Source organism: Gavialis gangeticus, unplaced genomic scaffold (genome assembly GCF_001723915.1).
Source record: "Gavialis gangeticus isolate Ggan-Ray unplaced genomic scaffold, GavGan_comp1, whole genome shotgun sequence".
Lineage (NCBI taxonomy): Eukaryota > Metazoa > Chordata > Crocodylia > Gavialidae > Gavialis > Gavialis gangeticus.
The window spans coordinates 99,629,436-99,643,147 of record NW_017728992.1 but is presented as its reverse complement, the minus strand read 5'-3'; the positions used below and the strand labels follow the sequence as shown (position 1 = coordinate 99,643,147).

The 13,712-nt window shown below is 40.3% G+C and overlaps 1 protein-coding gene across 4 annotated transcripts in view; it reads right to left on the bottom strand.

The window, feature by feature from the left end:
* Window positions 1-13,712, bottom strand: part of MIB1 (mindbomb E3 ubiquitin protein ligase 1) — a 159,041-nt gene that overhangs the window by 123,053 nt on the left and 22,276 nt on the right. For all 4 annotated transcript variants that reach the window (XM_019526144.1, XM_019526134.1, XM_019526154.1 and 1 more), the window contains exons 2-4: window positions 9,734-9,905; window positions 7,336-7,465; window positions 4,846-4,950 (exon numbers count right to left, since the gene is read on the bottom strand). In XM_019526144.1, coding sequence (XP_019381689.1) covers window positions 4,846-4,950; window positions 7,336-7,465; window positions 9,734-9,905 — 407 coding nt within the window. The remainder of the gene's footprint in view (window positions 1-4,845; window positions 4,951-7,335; window positions 7,466-9,733; window positions 9,906-13,712) is intronic.

Below are 13,712 nucleotides of genomic sequence, written 5' to 3'. Positions count from 1 at the left end.
CGTATGTGGGGGGGGAATCTATGAAGGTGTGGGATGCTGTGGGTGTGTGTCTGGGGTTTGGAGCCCGTGGGGTGTCCCACATGCCCTAGCAGGATACAGAGTACTGTGGATCAGAAGCAAGGAGCAGCAGCAGGGCTGGAGGGGGCTATGGTTTGGAAGTGAGGGGCAGGCACACAGACACAGACAGCACCCAGCTGGTAAGTCGGTGGAGGAGAAGGGGGGGGAGGGGAGAGGGACGGAGGGGCACAGAATCCCCCATGGTGAGGGAGGAAGTGGGGCAGAGGCTGAGATTAATGGGGCCTCAGGGCCAGGGCTGCAGACAGCTCGTCCAGGGATGCGGGGGGAGCACGAGTCCCCAATGCTGCGCACACCCCCAGGGAAAGCATAGGGGAGCATGTGCCCCCTGGATTTGTGCACAAGATGGAAGCAGGCTGCCTGCTGAGGCTCTGTGCCCTGCTGTCTTTGCCCTGGGAGCCACACGATGCCATGTTGTGCCTCCCACCACTGGGTGGGCAGGAGAAACACAGCACAGTTAGCCCATGGCTCCCGGGGCAAAGGCAGCAGGGTACACAGCCCAAGTCTGAAGCAGGAAGCCCACCTCTGCCCCGCTCACAAATCCAGGGGGCACATAAACCCCCATGCCTCTCCTGGGGGTGCACGCAGTGGTGGAGAGCCGGCTCTGCCCTGCACAAGCCACCCACAGCTCAGTCCCATGACCCATCCTGGCTCCAGCCCTGGGGCCCCATTCACCTCTGCCCCACTCCCTCCTTCACGTGGGGGCCTTGAGCTGCCCTCCCCCTACTCTATCCCTTTGCCCCCACCCCTTCTCCTCCACAGACCTACCTGCTGGGAGCTGCCCCTGGGCTGCATTCCTGTGCCCCACCTCCACTTCCTGTTGCAGCAGCTTGGAGCCCATGCCTAGGCTGCCCTGCAGCTCATCTGCACTGCCAACACTGCCCCACTGGTATCCTGGAGGCAGTGGAGCGAAGCCCAGGCACAGACTCCAAAACCACGTGTACGATTAAAGCGTTAAAAAAATTAACGCCAGTTAACAGGTTAATCATGCACATTAATGGCAATTAATTGACACCCCTAATTTTAACCATGGATGGCAATGGATTTTAATTACGGATTTAAAGGTTTAGTTCTTTCAATTCAAAGACCATTTTAAGTCTCAGGTTCAAAACCTACAATGAGTGTGGATAAACAGGCCTCAAGGGGCACTCAGGAAGAATAAGTTTAAAATGGCAAAAAGAAAACATAAGGGCAATGGAACCTTTCATTTCCTTTACCCTCTCAGCTATTGCATCATTTCAGACTTTTCTGAGAAATAAACGCACACAGATGGCTGTGGCTACGACTACAAATCTGACAAGGATTCCTTTCGTACTTCTCACAGATAACAAGGAACACCCTCTATAATTAAAATCATAGAGGTGGGTGACCACAGAATTTTTCTGCCTTTCTGTTAATCTATTAAAAGTTGTAGTAGCTGAGTACAAACATGACTTTCCAAGGAATACGATGCATACACATATTTAGGGCAACCATACTAGTGGAAGACCCTAGGGTTTAATTCCCAAGCTACTGGTTAAAGAAATTTGAGACTGGAGAAGGTTAATAAGTTGCAACTGAGACCAATACCTATCAGGAGTAAGGATGTAACATGAATTTAATTCTTACATGTACATTATAAAGATTTAAAGGAAAGCAAAAGTCATCCCAAGACGTTAAAAAAAACAGTTCATAATATTCTCCTGAACTCACTACAATTTGTGTCTTGCAACTCAGTGTTGAAGCTGGCTGTCTCTACAAAAAATTTCTGCACACTTTGAGGTTATTTAACTGGCACTACGATGTTTACATATCCACATCTTAAGTTTCCAAATGTTGTCATCTTATTCAAGTAGTAGCATTTTGCCCCTACCAATAACCTTAAATGACAGAAGGCTGTATTCCTTTAACTAGTTATACTGGGAAGTGGGGATGAGGCTTATAGATCATCTTCTTCTCAACAGTATGCAGTTATGTATACCAAATTCTGTTACCTTAAACTACTGGTTCTCAACCTTCTTAGACTGAAGACTCTCCCTCAGAAAATGCCAGCACTTAGTTTTCACTCACTTTCAGCTAAAGAAAAATAATAAAGTGATTCATCTGTTGCAAATCACTCAGCAAGATCACCACAGGTCAGAATGTTTTTAAAACACCGAATTCTTATTTGAAATCTCTGGGTTTATCTTGTAAATTGTGTTTCCACACTTAACGGGGCTAATATTGCATGACACCCAGCATCACACTTAAAAGGATCTCAGCACACCCCATGGTACCGTAAGACTGGTTGAGAATCACTACCTTAAACACTGCTGCTGGACAGACTCTCTTCCAGAGGCAGAAAGGGATACCTCCCCAAATTACCCTTATATGAACATGGTGAGATGACAAACACAAAAACTGATTACAATGGCAGCACTGAAGTATACTACTTGATATCTCTTAAATCCGTCATTAACAGAAATTCAAAATTGTGCTTAAAATGTACTGCACTTGAGTGAAAATTAAGAGCTGGCATTCTCTGGGGGGTGGGGGGGTTGAGTCTAAGAAGGTTAAGAACCACTAATTTAAGGTAACAGAATCTGATGTATATAACTGCAAACAGGTCTCACAGGGCCCGTTTGGTGCAGCTGTTGATCCTTCAGTTCTGCTTGCAGCTACAGCCCTAGTTGATAAAAGCAAAACTCTAATTCAGGTAATGAAGCTCTTCAATAAACTGTTTACAGCCAGATAAGCATTGCAGTAGTGCATAATTTCAAAGACCAACAAAAATCCTCCAAGGATAAAAACTATCCAGTATGAAAAATCTAAGTATTTTTTTTAAATAAAGGCTAGACTAACAGTTTTAAAAACATTTTTAATGAGCCTTTTGTATTAATAATTGATCATTTTTTAAATCTGTAAATGCATTAAAGAGGCTTGACATCACTGAGCCATTCTATTTATAATTAGACCTTTATATTTACAAAATTTCTGCAGTCAGAAGATTAAACAGACTGCAGTTGATTTGTTAGTAACAGGTATTATAATTGGGAAAACAAAGTATTCTAGGACAGAACATAAGCAATGTTATTTCATTTCTGGACAGTAGAGGGACCATTATGATCTACTCAGCACAATTCTCTGCATTACACAAACGACAAACTTCAATTTAGTAATTCCTGAATTAATAACATAACTTTTGGTTGAATTTTATCTTAAGTTGTGGTAATGTGGCTCCATTTGCAAATGCACCACTGCTCTGATTCCAAACAGAAAAATACTGTATTCAAGAGAAAAAAAAAGGGGGGGAAGAGATAAAAAAAGTCTAACAAGGTTAAAATAGGATAGCAAAACTGCAATGCTGTGAGTAACCAGTAATTAAAAAAGAAACACCTACATGTTGAAATTAGGTTATCATGCAGATCTGTCAGAATTAAATATAACGTATGCCAACAAAAGACCAACAACACTAAAAAAAGTGTTCAAGGAAACAAGTTCAATTTTTAATTGTAGGTAAAAACAGGCAGTTAAGCTTGATTTCTGCATAATGTAGTGAGACTACATATTTCACCTGATATCTGCTAATATTTCTCAAACTACCTAAATTCTTGTTCAGAACTCAGTTAGAGATACTGTAACGACTTAGTGAAAAAATGCAATTTCTATTTTATCCGCAGTGCACTGTTAGTGTATGTCCAGTTAGTTAATTAGTGATGACCAATAAGCTTCATAATATGTACACTGGTCAAGCTGATCCGCTTTTCAAAATATTAACTTGTTTACATGTCAAATGACTGATTTTAATCAGATGGAGTTTGCTTGTGTCAAAAAATAGCAATTAGCACACTAGGATTTTGATTTTATCCCAAATTAAACTAAATTTGGTAAGTGAAGATATGGTGAAAAAAATTACTGTTCTTAAAAAGCTGAGCCAATCTGTACAGTTTAATCCTTGTTACTGGAATGCGACAAGATGACATTTGAATCTAAGTTAATATAGCTCTCCTCTGAAATACCAAAGCAAAGAAAAAATTAAACAGAGACTATGCTAATTGAGATGTCACAGCAGTGACTAATTAAAGTAACCTTTCCTTGACCCACAGGACATACCCACCCACAGGAGGGTATAAACAGTAAAAGAAAAGCCAGCAACAGAAGGCACCCAGAGAAGCTGGCCCATTTATGAAAGCTTATGCCTTAGTCCCTAACGTGCCATCCATGCCCTGCCTTCTCTCCACAATTTATAATCATTAAACTCCAGAAGCTACTAAATCAGCGCTAATGCAATTTAATTTGAGAAGCAGCATAGTACTAAATACGGGAAAAGGTAATCCAGCACTGAAAGTGCCCTCTATGTTCTTCTTATATTAAATGAAAAGTATGACTTCTGAAATCCTTGCAAGTATTCTAACCCAGATGTTTGGGATTCCTGGCAATATTTAAAGGCTGCTTTCTAAGAGAACCCAATTTCCTTTAAAAAGTTTGTTAATACATTCTTATTTTTATCAATTTCATGAAAGTAAAGTATTAATATAGGGAGTAAGCTATATTTGCAAAATAAGCTTTGTACTTTGGACAGAAGCCAGTTCTAACATTTAAATGCTCTGCATGTTTAATAACTCTCAGATCAGACTCTCTTCCTAATGCATATGCATGATCCATACAGCTGTATTCACAATGAACTGAATAATAGCATGTGAACTGACAGAAGGATATCACAAAAGCTGGAGAATAAAAGCACAGCACAAGTTATTCTTATTGCCCTTCCCCCACCAAACAGTTTATCCTTTGTGTTGCTTTACTACTTACCATGCCCTCAAAGCCAACCCTGTAAAGGTTTTTAGCTCCATTGTCCCAAAGAACATATGCTGCACTGTGTGGGCTTGATGCACTCCAGTCCTGAATTTCAGTTACCTATTTAATTAAAAAATGAAAATAAAAATACTGCTTCTAGTACATTGATCCAGTAATCTATGTTGAATGTTTAACTTCATCAACCACTTATGGATAAGAAGTAAGATAGTAGTTGTATTTTTTCTTATTTTTTTTTTCCCCAACCAAAACCTCTTTTTCTCCTAACAACGTATCCAGAAGTTAAGGTTTTCTATGAAGTAAGCATTTCAGATTGGCATTTCAATAAAAAGCCTAAATATTTATTTGATGTGAACAGAAACCCCCCCCCCCCCCAAATTTTCAGGCTTATGGTGCTTTGAAAAGTCCAGACCTAAAAAAAATTCACGTAAGGCAGCAAACAAAATTATTCTAACAATTTCAACTTTTAAAAAGGCAACTGCCTTAAGCTAGCTAAGGTGGTTCAGCATAGTGGTAGTTTTATATTATGTGAATATAGTTATATTATGTAAATTATACTATTTAAGTGTTTGGATAGTCTTTCAGTATTAGGACAGAAGAGCTTAAGTAGAGAGGAACTTTTCCCCCTTTTCTGAATTACCAACAAAAATTTAGCAAATGCAATCCTCAAAACTCCATTATGCAGTCAAGCAAGTTCTTGAACTTGTTACCGAGTAATAACATTCTAATTCTACATCTATCCAAAAGCCTTGTGTTTTTCAGTATTTTCAGTCTCTTTTTTTTCAGTTTAGTTCTCTTATCCGGAAAAGATCATGATGGAAGAATTTCCACAATAGCAGGGGTTGACAGCACACAAATGGGCAGCAGCTGAAAACTTCCTTTAATTTTTTTTCATTTTTTTATTTTGATTTTAAATGTGTGATCCTCGTTAACAGTTAACTCACTTAACCATGGACTTAATAAATAAGTAAAGGCTAATTCTAGGTCAGTGCTGAGGCACCTTTACTTTGAATGCAGGAACATATAAATTCATCAAAATATATGTAACAAAATAAACCTGATAAAAAAAGCATCAAAGCATCAGTTCACTAATAGGTAAGAAAATGAAAATTCAAACTCCTATAATCTCTTATGTATGCTAATAAAATTATGGAAAACATACATTTCCTGTTTAAAATCCAAAACAATACCAAACTATTCTTAGCATATTAGTTCTTTTGCATGCTCTTCCTACAGTTTCCTTAGCCTAAAATTATGGATTTACAACTGCATTTCATTTAATCTAATCTCCCACTAGGAAGATGTCTTATTATTCTAAAGCATCAAAATACCACAAACCTATTCCGGGAACATGAATAGAGCAACTACATCTAAATGCCAACAATATTTTAAAGCCCAAAACCAAACAGGTAAATCCTCCAGAATTACTGGACTGAAGTATGCAAGATTTAATTTAAAAACAAAACACACACTTGTAAAAAACAGCACTGCATAAATTCAGAGGTATCCCCACAAGCAGTTATAATGCAACATCCTTTATTGGGAAAACTGATGGATAGCACTCTAATTCCTGATGGTTATAAGGCTCATCCGTAATCTACACTGTTTAGAGGTGCACCAACACACTGGTTCATATCATATCAGCACCAGTAAAAGGAAAATTGACATGATTGGCAATCAGCTTTTTTGACCGATGAGGCCAATAGCACTGATAAATGCCACATAGATGTGAGCAGCTGCAGCGTGCACGTAGCCGGGAATACAGCCCAGCAGCTTGGAGAGAACCATCTGACTGGTGAGTCTGTGGGGGAAGGGGTGGGGTGGGGCACGGGACAGAGCCATGGGCGGCTCAGCCAGAGGGCTCCCACTGCTGCATGCAGCGTGGGAAAGGCACTGGGGACATGTGCCGCAGATTTCTGCATGGGACGAGGGCAGGAAGTCCATTGCAGGCTGGGGCCAGGAGCTGTGCTGGCTTCTTCCCAGGATGGGGACTCTGCTTGGGGTGAGCAGCAAGGGGATGATACAGTGAATGTTGGGGCGGTTGTAGCACCACCACGTAATCTCCCCTCCCAGCTTACCCTGCCCAGCTCCCCCCACCTCAAGAATATGCTGGTGCAGTCCCCAGCCCCAGCCTGCAGCTGGCTGCCCACCCTTGCCCTGTGCACAAATCCACGAGGGCACACGCTCTCCAAGCTGCCGGGCTGCATATTGGCAGTTGGATCAGTACTGGCCAATATGGCCGATTAATAATCAGCAGGACAGGTAGTTTAAATAATTGGCCATAAAAAATGTAGTCTTAAAACTCATATCTACATCTGATAACTTATAATTGTATATGAACTACCTATCTGGAGAATGACAGTGAGTCTGAAAAGTAGGTAGCTAATTAAAATGTTATCAAAGTAATCTAGAAAGCTCTTGGACATTACCATGCATTATGAGCACAGGGGGAAAAGCGTGTGTGCATGCACGTATGGAAGTTCTTACCTTCCCCCTACGTCCATTGCCACCATCTTGATCTTCCCACTGCCAATCAACTCCACGTACAACCCTGGCACCTGCAAAGATTCCTCTTGCTGTGATTTTTTTTGATTTACGACGAGACTCTAACAGTACCCTGAAGTGGAAGGGGGAAGAGGGAAAAACCCATTAAATTACAAGTTAATAAAAGCTACACCTGAGTAGTCATGAAACAGGACATATAGCCAAAATTTAAAATAGATCATTGCAAGTTTAACACTATAAAACATCAGGAACTAAGTATTTCTGTGTATATATTCACTTTTTAATGCAAAAGCTCAGAACATTACATCTTAGCATCTGAAAAGTCACAAGATTAAAAGATCTTTCTGCATTTGAGTTGTAAGTTTTTGCAATTAATACTTTAAATTTCATTTAATTAGTTTCCTTAAGCCTCCTGTTAACAACCATACTGAAACAATTAACACCTGAGTATTTGTGTCTGTAACTCAATGTCAGAGCTATCTATATTTTAGCATGAACAGCATTCTGCACTGTTCCCTACCAGTATTCCATTTTTATTCATTTTATTTTAAAATTAAGCTATTTAAAAACAAAACTGTCTTCCTCAATGTCATTCTCTGAAAATATTTTTTTCTTTCTTCTGGGTGCATTGGCACCCTTCATTCAAGTGTTTCCTCATTAATGTTTCATCATAACTCTGAAAAAATAAATCTCTTACCCTTCTCTGTCTGCAGCAGAAACTATGCCACATGTACCAAAATCAACCCCTCTGAACAAAGCACTTCTTTATGAGTACCTGAGAAGATGGGCTTAATTTCCTTTCAAGGCCACTGTCCTGAGCAGTGTCACTCTCCAGTTTCATGGCATGAAACTTGAGAATGTTGCCAGACAAAGGATATTTTTTGGCAGAACCTTAGATTTTTTTTCTTGAGTCTCTTTCAGAAAAACTCTCCTGCTGAACTTCTCACAGCCAGCAGATGGGGTAATAGAAAATGTAAGCTGCAAAATCAATTCTTAGCGATTCCTACTTTTTCCATCCAGCAAAAAGTAAGTCTGGAAGTACATGAAAATATGTTTTATTTAAAACAGATATCAGCAATCTGTCAGAAGAATTTAAATGTCTCAGTTTTTTCAGTTATTAATAGGTTTCATATGAACATGCAGTTCCTACGTTATTATGCGCTCAAGAATGACAAACTCCTCATTTTGCTTCACCCAAGAATAACTTGATGTAGCTGGATGCTTTTCTTGTGAGCTGTCCCTCAAGTTCCATGACAGTAAATATTAATTTAAGTCTGTTTTTCACAGATAAATTGGATCCAGGAACAACAGTTCCTTGGAAGCTGAAACAGTCTCTTTATTTATGAACAATATAAAAGCAGAAGTCAAAGCGGAGCAAAGAAAGAAGCCAAGGGAATGAAACATTGAGATGGCATGAATGTTACACTGACTGCTATAATTACCTGTCTGCAAAGCCAGAAGGAAACCAATGACCTGTACAGGGGTACACCAATTAAAAAGAATGTTTCAGAGGTATAAAAACCCTCTTTTAACAGAGATGAAATGTTTAATTACCCAAACAAAATTACTGGAATAACATTCTTTGAGGCAGTGAGAAGTTTAAGCAGAAACAAACTTTAATATGGGGCATTTTTATATAAATCATTTTTTCTTGCTAGTCATTTTATGTTGTACTATAAGTAACTGAAGACCTCTCGCCTGTACTTGGCCCAACTTCTACTTTAAGTTTTGGCCTGCAGCAAAATTACCCTAATAACATCAAACTGATGTCATGTGGTGCCTAAATACTTCACTAGTGTGAATATTAGAAATGCAGAGATAGGGAATTTGTTAAAGAAAAAATTAAGATCGGCATCTGAGTAGTTGCCGATTAGCCTAAATTACAAAGAAACAGGAAAAAATTACTCAAAAGACTCTAGTAATCAGTTACTAAGCATATCCCTTCAAGCATACACCTCCTATACACAAATTTAAGTATGAAAACACAAATATGCATGGGTTTCACCAGTGGAAAACTTCCTGTTCATTTATCACCTGCTTGTAAATGACATGCTTTCCACAGGCCTTAATTCTAATATCTCTCTTTAAAGAGGAACAAGGATCAGTTCTTCTTAGAATATGGCATAAGCAGGTATGTCCCCCTGTTTAATATGGGAGTATAGGTAGCGAAGTAGTCTGGGCCACACCATGACAGCGGAGAACATTCTAAGGAAGAAGCAAAATACTGAACATGCGATAGCATTATATTTACCGTTTATATAAATGCATAAAAGGCAAATCTCTTCAGCTATTACCTTACGCATACTAAAATTATATAACCAAATGAGAGCTTAGAAAAGATAACAGCAATAAATGTCAAGGGAAATGTACACACTTTTACCTTTCACTTCCTGGTGTGGTTATTCTGTAAAAACGATGTCTCAAGTGATGTTTGTCCCCATGATAACAGACTGTGCACAAGTCATAATTTGTACATTCTGCACATTTCCATCGAATCCCAATGATTGGTTGTTGGCGACAAGTATCACACATAGTTCCATCGTGCTTGATTCCTATAAAAAACAAGACAGACACTAGTAATAAAGAGATTTCTTTATTATACCTCCAAAAATTAAGATAACAAATTAACATGTTAATAGGCCAATGGGTTTTAACTGAGACACTGTATCAGTTTGGGTAAATCAAAAATAATTAACTGAAGGAAAAGTTCTGGGTAATTTCCTTACTATTTCTGGTTGCCAGTCTATGATTGAAAACTTTTAGTTCCTTCTCAGCTATTGAATTTTGTTGACAGCAAGGTTCATTTTTCCTGCTATTTATTCTGGCCAGACAGACTGGCTTTCCCTTTGGGACAAAGTCCTTCAAGCACAGAACAAATTACCAGGAAGCCATGTTAAAAAATACCAGGAGTTATGAAATTACAGATGTAAGCGTTATTACTATCCGCATGTGATATACAACAATGGACTAAAATGATTAACTATGTGGTAACCATGGTTGACAGCTGATGCTTTAGCTTAATTCATATTTATTGTCTATAGGATAATCAAGGGTCTTAAATTCCATTTAATCTGTATTTTAATGAAAGTATAAATAAAGTGTTTGATTGTAGCAAGCTCCTCAGCAAGTGTCATTAACTTCAGTAGAATCTATACTTTGATTTTGAAACTTTCTAGCCTTTATGGTATGAAGGATAATGCATCACAGATGAAACAAGTTCAAACTATTAGAGCAGCAGTAAGCTGCCGGCCAGAGTGACCCAGTTCAGGTCCCACTTCTCCCTACAGCAGCACAGGGAGACGGACTGCAGCAGACACTTCACCCTAACAGTGACATGGGAAAGCAACTGCTGCCAAAGCTCTGCGCTGCCAAGCGCCATCAAAGTCCCTTGTCTGCAGACCACATTAAATGAGCTTTGTGGACAGTAGGTCGCTGATCTCTGTACTAGAATATTTTCTTCCTAATACTGACAAAACAGAGCTCAGGTGTCTCTACATATGCTCACAGTTTTACCGAGCTGCAGCAGAGTGAAACTGACCTGCTGAACAATTTTCATTACTGCAATTTTTAATCCTGTGGACAACTAAGCTAACAAACATGTCAACCTCATGCTACTTAAGCAACAGAAGAAAAGTACTGGAATTATTCACTGTATAGGACAATGCAAAAATTGATACTGTGACAGATCACAGTAGCACAGAATTCTCGCACCACAACCCTTGAACTAAATAAATGCCTTGAAATTGAGACAGGAAACAGAATATTTTTTTTTTTGTCCAGGAAAGTAAGCAGTTTAACAGATAGGGCTTTCAAATATGCCTTCTCACTAGACACTGATGCAAAAGTTCTCATGAAGATTTGCAAGCAGGTGAAAGTAAAATAACTTTTTTCTCCCATCTGGCTATTTATCCTAGAAAGGGGTTTCTCTTACCTCATCTTTTATCAGTATTTGGCTATAAAGTCATCTAGAAAAATTTCCTGCTTGGGTGCAAATATTTCCTTCATACCCAGAGGAAGAAAACAAAAAGGCTGCCTCCTGAGGCCTACTCACAAGCCCTAGCATAGGCAGCAACAGGGGCCAGGCCCAAAGCATTGAAGAAATTTTAAGCTGCACTATAGCCACATGGCAGTCTGGGCTGCCCACCATAAATTAGATAAATAGATCTGAAGGTCTAAATTTTTATGGCAAAGTCTCTCCAGATCTAAGAACAGCCCATGACTAGGTATGTACAAAGTTGGCTTAAGGATTAGGTATGTACAAAGTTGGCTTAAAGACAATTTAACAGGCAACACTTCTCAGAGCAGCATGAAATTGTACCCATCAACTATGAAATGCTATTTTTAATAGCAATATTCTTCTAAACAAGTGACCCCCCCAACACAGGACTCACAGATAACATGCTACCTGCAAGGTCTTCCAACACTGCTCATGACCAGAGGACATTAAAAAGTTAAAACTGAGCTTGAGGCAGACAATCAAGTATGATGCTGATACAGTGAGTTACTGGATTAGTATCTTTGCCCATCAGACAAATAGTTGTTCACCTCTGTTCTGGCCTTGTGAATTACCACTACCTTTGGAGGTTTAAAACCTACAGTAAAGCTTGTTCATTGCACCAATTTAAGTGAGGGGGGTCAAAGATACAGCCCATAGGCTAGATGCTGCCTGCAGAGCCATATCACCTGGCCCTCAGTGCTGCTTACCACATGTACCACCCGCTGGCTCTAATCCCACTCCATCGGACACAGGCTGCACACAGTGCAGGCTCAATCAATGAGTGCAGGCTACACATGGCACCCACACTGAACCAGCCATACACCCTGGATATGGGACCAGTCCACATCTCGGCCCATAGATCAACCCAATGGGCCAGACCCAGCATGCAGGCCAGTCTGGCACAGGCACTGCATGTAGCTCGCATACTGGACCAGCCTCACATGAGGGGGTTGGATCTATACATGAGGGGCCAAGGCTGCATGCATCTGGCATGTGGAGCTGAAGCTAATACAAACACTGAAAGCAGCACATGGTTGGTGCACAGTGCATGCGGCACCTGCTCCAGACCAGCCCTGCAGGCTGGATCCAGCACATGGTCTGTAGAGCTGATCCAGCCTGTGTTCCTTCCTCAGGGCCATGAAGCTGGATGTTTTGAAACTCCTAATTTAAGCAAATGTAATGCTTGAAAAGGTTGGTGACTGATAATTTTAATCTTGATAGTTCACATCTCAATACTAAATAATACTTGTTCACAGAAAAAACCTGTTCCAAAATTGTTGGGGGAAAAAGCAAAACAGACCTAACATGATGAAAAATTGAGTAAATCCATAGTTGGGCTCATAAATTAGAGGGTAGAATTTTTTTTTGCTGCTTTTACTTCTTAAGAAGCTGTCTTTACAGCACTTCATATAACCCAAGTAAGAATGTATAGATACAGATGTGATGCAAATCCATTTTTCTTCCAAAAAACCAGGATGAAATACAAAAAGAAAAACATTCTACTGGCCACTTTATTATCCTGGAGCTTCCTGATCATTACTTGAATCATTTCCTTGATGGTTATGTTCTTCCCCACCCCATCTGCCAGGTGTTTCCAAAAGTATCTCTTAGACTGGAAACAGATGTCCTCTTCGGAGCACGATCAGCTGTCACACATTCTGGCATGGCACAGCTGACCCGATTCACTGACTGTCATGCCTCAGCCCCTCCTGGAGCTTGAAATGCCCAGTCCCAAGAGAAAAGGGCCCCGGATGCTATGCCCCAACACAGAGCCCAAGTCTGCAAGTGGGAAACCTCCTGCTTGCGGTGGCATCGCCTGGCACACATCTGCAATGCAGAGCGGGGAACTCCCAAGAGGGTATATGTGTGCTAGGGCCAACATGCTTTTCTTGCTGCCACACCCCAGGGGCAAACAGAGAGGGGAACCCCTATGGGAGTTCCCTTTCTATGCTTGCAGACATGTGCCACAGGAATGAGGTGCATCATGGCAGGAGAAGACATCAGCTGCAAAAAGGAGGCACAAATGATTACTAGGGTTGCTGCTGCAACAAAATTAAGGCACTTTTGGTACAACAAAGGACTAAGATGTCTAGTCTCTCAGCTTCTGTGCCACCATCAAAATTTTCATCACAGCACAAAGTCAACATCTAACTGGAGCCTTAGAGACGAGGAGGGAGAAACTTGGCTGTTGCACTCTGGTGGTAAGGGGTTAGAAGAGAGCTACGCTTCTGCAATGGGCAAGTAAAAAGGAGGAGGAAAAAATGTGATATCATCAGATCATGAGGTTGACCTGATTGATTCCTGAAGTGTATATATGTGGAATATTTTAGTTACCTAACCGCACTGTTCGGAAGACATAAAG